General features: G+C 39.7%; 1 protein-coding gene across 8 annotated transcripts in view; it reads right to left on the bottom strand.

The window, feature by feature from the left end:
* The window catches only part of nrxn2b (neurexin 2b), a 572664-nt gene that overhangs the window by 2267 nt on the left and 558581 nt on the right, over window positions 1-11816 (bottom strand). For all 8 annotated transcript variants that reach the window (XM_017033577.2, XM_025054502.1, XM_025054515.1 and 5 more), the window contains one exon: window positions 8804-8882. In XM_017033577.2, coding sequence (XP_016889066.1) covers window positions 8804-8882 — 79 coding nt within the window. The remainder of the gene's footprint in view (window positions 1-8803; window positions 8883-11816) is intronic.

Here is an 11816-nt window from a genome sequence, read left to right as displayed (position 1 = left end):
ACGAGTCAATGCAGTCAGTTTAAATCAATACATCAACACCAGTATTAGAACAGCATTAACTTATCATGAGGTTAGTTATGCATGATTAGCCTGTGCTATTACAGAGTGTATAAGCTTACTATCTGTAATCTGAAATACTACAACATGTGAGATTATTGTGCACCTACTCCTAGCTCCCTGCACATCACACTCCTACATGTCTAACATGACTAACACAGGATTAAAGTAAACTAGCTAATACACTCAACAACATCGACTGTGCTAAACAGGCTATCCTTCACTGCTAACTTTCTGGTCTAGTCTAGTCTATGCTCACTATGCTAACGCATACATGTGTCTGCTGTGATTGGTTAAGTAAAATAGCAAACCACGAGGTTCAGGTCACTTACATCAACAAATTGGCCGCATGATTTTTGCATGAAAAAAAAAATTACAAAAAGAAAGCTGTGTAAGAATGTTCTCTGATAGTGATAAACAACCCCCACACTCCCACCTTTAACCCCTCCTCTTTTTTAAGATTGCATAAATCAGAAAAGCAACAATCTGCAAAAATATAGAAGCTACTGGTGGTAATTCAATTTCCACATGGTGGTCTCTATGGCTCACATGCAAAAGTGGCTGCAATTAAAACTCTCAGGACCTTTCAGAGTTCACTGAGGAAAAATACATTTCTCTCTCCCAAACACTAATAGAAACACATTTGTTTTGAAAAGCCACCACCAGTAACCATGATCCAATTCACCCCACATAACATAAACTGCCAGGTTGCATTAGGATCATATAAAAGTAAAAAATAATCTTTTTCATTTTGTAGTGGAGAAAGAATGTTTGGGAAAATTGTTGTTAATTAAGACATGGCAGAATATCAGTCATAAATCAACTCACTTTGCATTAAGACATACAATATGTCTCTGTTGGGGGGTGGAGGGGTAAGGGTGTGGGGAGGGGGTCATGGAAATATTAAAATACTGAAAGATTCCATTTTGCACCTGCTTTAAATCATGACTCCAGCTCTTGATCATGATTTAAATGGGATAAATCAGAGTGACTCAGCGGGATAAGTTCTAGGTCAGACTCTCGAGGAACATTGAGGGAAGTGTCAGGATTTCTGATTGCTAGAATTCTGTCTGACCCAGTGGCTGTGATGCAGCTCAGCAAGCCCGCAGTCTCTCCACCCACCCACCCGCCCACACCCCACATTTACACAGCCAAACATTTTCACTCAAAGAATAACATCGGCTTTGTTACTGAGACAAAGCATAAGGTTAACAAAGCCACGACAACATTTTACATCATCACACTGGACAGAAACAGACCTTGAAATCAGGCAATAAAAACGTGAGTGCTGCAAAGGAAGAGGTTAGGTCCCATACTGAAGAATATGGTTTCCATGGCAATGCTCATGTTGTTTTTTTTGTTTTTTTCTTATTCTCTGTGAAATGTGCTGTGTCTGAGGGCTGGGTTTCACCTTGATTGCTCTGAGGACAGCAGAGCACAGTGGTATGTCTGAATAACACAGGAGAGAAAAAAACTGCGTTCTGTAAGATTCAGTGAGTTCATGGCAGATTCTATGGTTTAGTGAAATAACCTGTCAAATTTGGAGAAGAAAGGAAAACAATCCTCCGGGATATAGGCTTAATGTGGGACTAAAGTGGAGGTGTTTGCTGCTCAGATGCTGAAAGGGCAATTTGACTCTTTATATCGACTGCTGAGGGTGCAGCCCACCCCTTACTGAGGAGTTACCTCCACTCCATACATCACAGCACACATGGACAGTAAAATGACTGGCTGGAATGGTGTCTGGTAGCTTTGACAAAATAGGAACATTGTCTTTATCTGCCTAAAAATACATTTATATTCTGTTTAAAACCAAAGGATGGGTTTAGGTTCTAGAGATGGGTGTCAAACATATAGCCTGCGGACCAAAACCGGCCCGTTTGATGAATTCTGAAAGTGAAAAAAATGCACAAACTTCAGTTTTGTGATTTTTTGTCAAATTATAATTAATTAAATATGAATATTTTCGAATGCACTTATTTGCAGGAATAATTGACTTATTTTTAGTCATAGTTTATTACTATATGATTGTACTGGTCTGGCCCACTTGGCATCCAATCAGGCTGTATGTGGCCCCTGATCCAAAATGAATTTGACACCGTAAAAAAAATGTATGTAACACCCCACACACACTCTGCTGTTCAACTCATGCTTGAGTCTGGCAAAAATGGCCGACAGTGGTTCTTTACAAGGCCCTCAGCCCTTGCACAGAGATTCACATCAAGAAAACCATCTTTTAATTTCCTTTTGTCTGACCCAGATTTCTTGCATCCATAGTTTCTCTGTATGCAGCTGCGACGTCGACACTAAATGTGTCTTAATGTCATAGTTTTAGTGACTCAAACGCAGGCTAGTGAGGTTTTATTGGGTGAGAAAAAAGAAAGTAGCACAAACAACAGACCTTCAACGTTCAGCTGCCATTAAACTGCCCAAGAAAGACACAGAGTGAAACAAAACCAGAGGAAAATGATGGTGTTGGATTCAATTATAATGTAATGTAATAAAGGTGCTTTCAGAATTTGGGCTGTACAAAAAAAATTGACTCGACATGACATTTTGATAAGTATATTTTTATCTGTACAAACCACTGTATGAGTTGCTGCCACCTAGTGACTGGAGGCTTGTTATCATTCGAGCATTACAGCAGTGGTACACTTATGTCCAGAGTGCCATATACCATTGGGAGCCCCCACCACCCCCCTTTAGGGGAGTGTTGCTTAGTGGTTAAAGAAGTGGACTTGGGTCCAGAAGGTTTGAGGTTCGAGTCCACCAGCTGCTACCACTGAGGTGCTCTGAGCATGGCACTGCCCCCACACACTGCTCCCCGGGCGCTCAAAGCTGCCTACTGTTCACTTTGGTGATGGGTTAAAAACAGAGGTTGAATTTCGTTTTGTGCAGTGGTGTGTCACAATGACAAGGAGTTCACTTTCCTTTTCTCACGCTCCCCCAAGGGGGCCCGCCCCACTATTTGAGAAGTACTGCATTATGGTAAGATGTTTGATTGCTACTTTAATTAAGTATTAAAAGTTACATTTTTGTGGTTTTGTGGAACAGAAATATACCACTAGCACTGACACCAGTGAGCACAAATACTGCCTAATGCTGGCATGGGTATTTATTTATTTATTTTTGTTACCTACACAATACCCCTACATGAGTCACCCCTAGATTTTTTATAAACCAAATGATAAACAGACATTGTTATACAGTATTTTCAGCTTGCACCCATTCGATGCGAGGATTTAAGCATTCTTTAATTGAGCTCTAATTATGCTGCAAATGGGAAACAGAAACAATGTGTCAGATTGTGTCAGATTTCCTTTGCTGTTCTTTGAATTAAACCACGCTGGGTATACACTTATACTACTCAATGACATGTGCTTTAGAAAAGAACACAATAGCTGCTTTTTCCCCACACATGTGAGCTCATAAAAAACTGCATCTGCTGCCATCGCTCCAGGGCCAAGAGATTTATAGTAACACAAAGGGATCATGCCCTGCTCATAAAATGTCTTGTCTCCCAGCCATAGTTACTACAGTTCTGACAAGTCACTACTTAACTGGCCTTCAGGGTCTGTGACCTGTGGCTGAGGAGCCACTTTGAGCTCCTAAAGCCATATTTAATGCTAACAGATAACTGTTAACGGTTGACTCTGCGTTAAGACAGGCAGTACTGTCAAATACAACCAGTATTATGGGTAGAAAGCTGGCTTCCTGCAGCGTCTGTAGACACTGACTGCCTCAGTTAGTGGTTCATGGTGGATATTGGATGTATAGACACAATGTGTAGTGTTTCTATGTCAACTTCATTTTTTTTTCTTCAAACCTGAGAAACAGCACTGGTTTACAAATTTAGTTTCTTTGTTTTATGATAACGTAGTTTTGGATACCATCCAGTGAACACGTCTGTGTAGATTCTCAGTCATCCAGGTCATTTAATCCAAAAATAGTTACATCGAGGGCAACTGGACGGAGTAGGTTTCTCAAAGATGTTTCACCTCTTATCCGAGAGGCTTCTTCAATTCTAACTGACTATTGGGAAGTTCTGGTATTTAGCCTCAAACAGGCTGGATACCCATAACATTCACTGAAGTACTGAGGTAACAGCTGTGGGTATTTTGACTTGGGAGTAGGGCTCAACAATAGTTCAGAAAGTTTTTGGAACCACGGACTTTGTGAAATCTTTGTGCCGTATTGGTACTATTATGTTTTGTATTTGTTACAGCAAATTGGTCAACGCTTGTGTTTCAGCCAGTGCAGAGCTAAATGGCCTCTGGGAAATGTAAGTGGTAAAAAAACGAAAACAATTAGGAGTTTATGCAGTGAGGGTGAATAGTTTCTTCTTTCTGCAATATGCAAGGGAGAGATACCCAGTACTTGTTTACAGTTTTCCGTACGATGAGAAAAACCCCCCGGCTGAGGCATGTTCTCCGTTGCTGTGGGTTACATCAGATTGGAGTTTGTAGAACGTATGTAATAACTCAAGTGTTTGTAGGGCGTCTGAATGAAAATTAATATTACATACGAGTGTAAGAAAATCGACTCTGTTACACCAATTTTACATCAACATAAACACTGCAAAATCTTTGTTTGAAAAAGCATCCTCACTAAGTGTTTATATTAATAAATAATATGGAAAAATAACATATAAAAGGGCATTTAATGGGAATACATAGCTATTTAATATGATATTTTATTAACGATAAGATTATTTAGTATTTATACAGTATTCATAACTATGCTGACTTTCCTCTAGTTTTTCTTCAGCACTTCTGGCTATTTATAGTATTTTCCAAGTTGTTCAATTGTTCTCTAGGTTTACTACTCCTGCGATTTTCAGTCCACTTAAAATTGATGGCCCATGGGGGGCACTTGAAATTAGAACTACCTGACTCATTAAAACATGTTTAAAACCCAATAATCTAAAGTGCGGAGCTAGTCGCTCAACATGTCGTTCAAAAATAGCTAAAAACCAGTAGCACAACATCTGACAAGCTATAGTTAAATGGTTGAAGCTAATTTCTGGCCTACGCGTCAACGGACAAATCATTCCGTCATGCATTAATTTATTTATTTGTAATGTGTCACTACGACGTAGCATGTATTTATATTATTTGTAATGTGTCACTACGACGTAGACACAGTCGACCCCAAAAGCCAGCGAGCAGTATGAGTCACTCAGCGCTCCGGGTCATCCCTCATTTATCAGCCAATCTAGCAGCTCTCGACAGAAAAGGAACATTTGCAGGTTGTCTCTACAGTATGTCACGTTATGAATTATTGAGAAACCTTCTCCAAACTCTGATCTTGTCAAAGTCCACACAGTGCCAGCAACACTGCGTGGACTGATAAGTAAGATGGAGGTATGCGAGAGACAAGATAAATAAGGTCATCCTGAGGTAGAGAGAATACCTAAGGAGAGATACAGAGATTTTTTTTTTTTGTTAATGAGGATGTTGCATAATGTTCTCTCAAACACCGTTAGAAAAACAGTCAGTCTCTCTATTTAAATGTGATGACGTGCAAAGGATATCGTCTCTGCTACGGTCTCTCTATTTAAATGTGATGACGTAGACGTGCAAAGGATATCGTCTCTGCTACACAACCTAACTCTGCAGTCCAGCCATCTTTTCACTGGTTGTTTTTGTTCTTCTGACAGAGGCTCATTAGCGCCGCTGAAGAATCTAACGCAAAGCTAAGTGAGTGATGCAATTAAGGCACCCTAACAAAGTCAAAGTTTAACAAGCCTGAAGGGAAAGGCAGGAGTTGATCGCACAATATTCACTCCGAACCCGGTTTCTCTTAGATTCTTCTCTCTTTGCATCTCTGCGTCTCACCTCTCCCCTCTTCTCTGTTCTGCTCCGAGCGCAAAGGAACGTGACGTTAATCCCAATAAGGGTCAGTCTCACCATCTTTTTTTTATTTTTTTTTATCTCCTGTTCTGTGTGCAGTTCCCTTCCTCTCCTGGCCCATCAGCAAACACGATGCTGTGCCCGGCCGGAAAAAAAAACATTTAAGCTTTCCAGGGATCATTTTTCAATACTAAATTGTTTGGTTTTTTTTTTGACAGAAAGTGGTGTTGTAGTAAAACATGTCATGATGGTCAATTGTGTGTTTCAATACCATGGCTGCAGGTGAACACCACTGTGTAGCAGATGCTGCTACACTGGCCCTTTGTAAGAAGGAGTTGTATTGATCTCCGTGATTTCGCCGCAGTCATATCTGGCTTAGCTTAATGGAAAATCTGCAACTGCGCTTTCCATTTTTCTGCCTCCCTGGCACTTTAATAAAGGGCATTCTCACATGTAATTGAAAACACTGAGGATAGCTGCAGCCACACAATGACCAAAGGCCTGGTTTACACAACATGACCAAGAGGGAAAATTGTTTTGCAGATATTGTCCATTCCTGTCTTTTTTTTCCTTGTCACCTGTGCTCACTCTGGCTTATTCTATCTTGCTTGTTCCCCTCACCTGACACGTAGCATCCGTAAGGACGTGTCACGAGAAGTGTGCAAGTGTGTTTGTTGTTTTTCCGGAGGAATGGCCGCACAGGGCGAACTTCAAACCCACAGCGTCAGAGGGACAAGTGTCAGCCTGTTTATTTGTGGGTTTGTGTGGGTATGAGAGACAGAGGAAAAGGGAGAGAGGGAGGAAGAGAGAGAGACTTGCCTTTCTCTACAGGAGATTAATAGCATCCACTGGAAAAAAAAAACCTCTCAGTTCTTCTCAGTGATAAGAAGGAAATTGAGCCTCTATTTCTGTTCAAACCACCTACATGGAGCACAGGAGAACGCTACACGTTCTGTGCACAGAAACTCTATAAGGGGTCAGACCAGGATCTCCCCACACCTACATTCTAATTACTATTAATAAGGATAACGAGCCAAAAGTAGACACACATAATATTGTATGTTTACCGCAGTTTTAAAAAGATTGTTAGTCCTTCATGTTTGCTAGGTCATTAATTGCTATTTGCTAACTAAAGGTTTTTTTTTTTCACCATTACGAAGAAACAAGAGGCAAAACGTCGTCTGAAAAACCTACCAGTCCAGTTGTGTTGATGTACCGTATTTTCCGGACTATAGGTCGCACCTTTCAACATCATTTGGCTGGGTTTGCGACTTATATATTAAAATATATAATTTCATCTAATGTTCGTCATTTTAAAACCGACAGCCACTAGAGGGCACTCTAAGCTTGTGCACCAGTATCTGCTACTGATGTACCACTGACAAATTTAAATGTTCGTTATTTTCACATTGACAACCACTAGAGGGCACTCTAGGCTTGTGTACCAGTATCTGCTACTGCTCTACCACTGAAGATTTACATGTTCGTTATTGTCACATTGACAACATTGACAGCCGCTAGAGGGCACTGGTGGGACTTATATATGTAGTTTTCTTCTTCATTATGATATTTTTGGCTGGTGTGACTTATACTCCAGAGCAACGCATAGTCCTGTAACTACTTTGAATAATAGGAAAATATAAAATGCAAGCATGGAGAGATATAAGATCACAGGTTGTACCTAAAGTTTTGAGAGTACATCACAGTAAAGTAGTGAGGTGGCTTAAATAATGCTAGGTAATGCTAAATGCTAAAAGCTTGATACATTTAACTGAACTTTAGTTTGTCTGATTATTATTCTGATGTACTTCACTTAGAGTTCATTAGTTAACTATGATTAGCTCGGTTATGGTTTGGTTATGGTTCAGCGTAGTTCTTACCCTTACGCTCAGCTAAAATGGTACAGTTAGGTGACTTAACGCCGCCTTGTGTCCCCTCCTGTAAATAGGCTAAACAATGTGCCAGTGACCAAAATCAGGGAATGATCTGCCCCACATATTAGACACTCTGTTTTACAGTCAGTTATTAAATAAACTACTCTAAAACCCGCCTTTAAATTGGCCTTTGACACTCTGTGTGTGTCATTGTATGACCGTTATGTTTTGGTCTCATCTTTTGTACATCCTCTGTATTTTATCCACGTGAGGTTTTTTTTTGGTTTTTTTGTACACCACTCAGACGATCATTTCAAAAGTTAATTCAATAAGGTTGTATTGGATTGGACAATCATAACAAACCCCGCAGACTAAAAGGTTAAATATATTCCTCCTGTTTTGAAACAATGCATGGCTGAATGTGGATGTTTATCCTTTTGTTTGGAGGGGTTTTTACAAACTTTTCCTACAGTGCCAACAGTGATTCAATTTTCGCTGCTGTGTGCTTCTGGGCAGTCTCTGACAATGGGCAGCAAAGTAGAGCTGAAAGCCACAGTGGCAGGGACTAAAACACACAGCCTTTAACTTCCACTGCCTGCCCTGGTGTCAGATTGCACCAAGACCCGCTGTTCACACTGATGGGGCCTTGCCGCTGGGCCTGCCAGCCTACAGCTGTGTGTTGAGCAGAACAAGCTGCGTTTCCACAATGGAACTGTCCCACCTTGTTAAAGCTCGGGCAGAAGATTGGTGCAACAGCTGGGCAAATGCCAGATAATAGCACATGGCTGAGCACTTGATGGACCGCAATGCTGAAGACCCTGGAAGCCTGCTGCTTAAAAAAAAGCAATAACAAAAGAGGTTGGAAGCAACATGTTTGGCCTGTCAGAGCTGCATACAGAGACCTGAACGGTAACCAAGTGTTTTGTACCAGAGAGAAAACAGACACAGCATCACTCTGGGTAAGTCTGCAGTAGTTTTCAGAAGAAAAAAAAAAAAACAGAACTCCCTGAGTTAACTCACCATTTCCAGGCTCACACTCTTCCAAATCTTCATCATCGCTGGGACACTCAGCCGATGCTACTAAAAGGTCATCTGCATTCTGGAAGATTAGAAAGAGGAAGAAGGAGTCAGATTTTCATTTGCATGTGTGAAGAAGACACTATCAAAGGGATTCAAAAGAGGCTTCAGAGATACCTTTAATACAAGGTAATGAAACAAGAGGACACAGCCTGAAAATGAATGTCTATCTTTGGTTTTACTTCTTGTTAGACTCTTTTTGTGTATTCTTTTTCAAAGTCTGCAGTTCACCGAAATAAAAAAAAGAAGAAAATAATATGGCCAGCCCTGCGGTTATAGGGGACGAATAAAGTATATATCTATGTACAGATGAAATTTGAAGTTTTGGATCTATACTTTGGAGATAGTGGGTTTATAACCACCTTGGTTTGGTCCTTGGTTTGTCTGAATTATTCTACAGCATCATATCCCTGAAATTGAATCCAGTTCCTTATGTTGATCTTGGTGTTATTAAAGGTAAGGAATGAGTAAAACTAACTGGACTTGTTTTTTAACTAAAGATTAACTTTTTGCCAATGTATAGCCAATATTCCGCTGGTTGTCCCAAGATTTAATTTCCGATTCCAATATCAATCGATACCAATATATGCAGCTGTTTGGGTTAAAGGCACAGGTGTGCTGGAGAAGGAAAAATCAATAATGATTCTAGCCGATATTACATAGTTACTGCTAATATCGGTCGATCATATCGGTTGGCCTATTTCATCAGATATCCCAGGTTTTAACTAATAATATTTGAGACATTTTTGGATTAATTAATTCAAAAAATAGATATTTGGAATATTTTTGGATTAATTAATTCAAAAAATAATTCAAATAATTTAATTTAAAAAATCATTTTTAAGCTTTTCTTGTGTGCCAAGCCTCAAATCCTGGTTCTGTTCAATGGATCACCGGACGCAAGCTTCATTTCCCGGCAACATCTCAATAATAGATGCACTTACGTTTCCAGTCCACCTATGCATTCATCAGCCTGACTTTCCCTGACTCAATATACTGTAAAACAGCGTGTAATGAATCCTTCAGGGACGTCCTGTTTCAAATACAAGACTCCGGCATCAATACGTGGAAATGGCTGAGGGTGTCGGTGTTTACAGATTAGCAAGTACCGACTGACACTTTAATGTGCCTTGTTGTCATTTATTGTAACTGTTAAGTGTAATACTTGTGTCGCACTTAAAGGCCGCAGTCCACATCTTTCAGCAGTTACATAATGTAGAGCAGGGTTGCCAAACATACGGCCCGTGGGCCAAAAGCGGCCCGCTGGGGTGTTCAATCTGGCCTGCTTAATGAATTTAAAAATAAAAAAAATACACAAACATAGGATATTTTTTGTAAAATAATTATTGTTTTAATATGAATAAATGATAATAAATATCTCATATAATTGTAAAATTTAATTTATTGTAATTTATAATTTATTTCGGTATGACTGTACTGGTCCGGTCCACCTGACATCTATACTGGTCCTGTCCACCTGACATCTAATAAGGTTGTATGCAGCCCGTGATCCAATATTAGTTTGAGTTTGAATCTTACTGGATCAAAACATTTTTCCTTGTTATTTATGCATTTCAAAAAGACTAAGGAGCAGAACAGTTGCTACTGGTGATTTTTGTTTTTTACACGCATCCTTCGTGAGATTTTGGGGAGCATGAAAATCAACATTATCCCAGAATGAAGCAGCTAAAAATAAAACTCCTGTCCCTGCTGCATAACACATCAAAAGATTGGTGTTTTATCCTAAGCATCAAAGTGCATTATTCGACCGCGATCAAAGCTGCAGCGCAGACAGTGGCACGGCACATCGAAAGAAATTAGAAATTGGGCTTTCCGCTTGCCTGCCTCTGCCACCCTGTCCTGTTTCCATTCTGTCCAACACCAAGTTTATTCACTGTGCTACCACAGATCCGGTTACCGAAGCTTTGTCCACTGCAGCATTTGCAAAACTATGACCAAGTTTGCATTAATCGACTACAACCGCCGAGTACTTTATGTTTTCCTACACTGGCTCCACTTCCTAATACTTGGTGCTTCCTGAAAACCCTTCTTTATTACAGCTATTCACGATTCCTGAAGTCTCCTTAAACAGAAACGCCGGGGAAACACAAACTTCAGCAAGAGTCGAGGCGAGAGTAGCTGTCACGGCTCTGCCCTGCAAAAACAACTGCTAGTTATCCAGTGGGCTTGAAGACAGGAAATGAAGAAGGTCGGGGCAATGACTGCTCTGTGTGCTATGTTAAGAATAAAGATGTCATTCTTTTTTCAACAAAGGTCAGGTAATTTTGTGACTAATGCTGCCTGAAGCACTAAGAACCTTTGGGTAGATGGGTAGAACACATGTAACGCAGACCACTGTAGTGTTGTCATCGTGTCTCTGATTAATTCTTCATTTTAATTTTAATATTAAATTTTCAGGAATTCAGTCAGAGCTGTAAAAAAAGTTAAAATTAAAAAAAATGCTAAAGGAAAAAAAAAAACATGAAATCATGTCAATCTAAACTGTTTGCACACAACTGACACTGGATTGTGTTTTTTTTTTTTTTTTAATCCAATTTTACGCTAAGAAATACCACCAGTACTATCAACACATGACCTCCTGAGTTTTCTTCTCAGGGCAGACACAGACTCCAGATGCAGAGTGTTAAGAATTGCAAATATCACGGATTTTACACGCTGTCTGGTTCCTCTCTGTTGTTCAGAAATCAATAAAACCTTCAAGTTTTAAAGTTGTTTTTTTTTTCCTTGCTAAAATTAACAAGAAGTCAAACCGTGGTAAGTCAAGCATTTGAAAACAGACTTTTTAACATCCGGAATATGAAACATTTAACTTATTCTGTTACTATCTGCTGAACTACAGCTTACAATAATGTTTATTTATTTGTTACTTTCACCATTCAAACAAACTAAAATCAGTTTGTTGACTCACTGATAATGTCTTTTCATTTTCCACCAC

The sequence above is a fragment of the Cynoglossus semilaevis genome, chromosome 1 (genome assembly GCF_000523025.1).
Source record: "Cynoglossus semilaevis isolate Cse_v1.0 chromosome 1, Cse_v1.0, whole genome shotgun sequence".
NCBI classification, from domain to species: domain Eukaryota; kingdom Metazoa; phylum Chordata; class Actinopteri; order Pleuronectiformes; family Cynoglossidae; genus Cynoglossus; species Cynoglossus semilaevis.
Note: the sequence above shows the minus strand (reverse complement) of the source record. Positions and strands in the feature narration are given on the sequence as shown.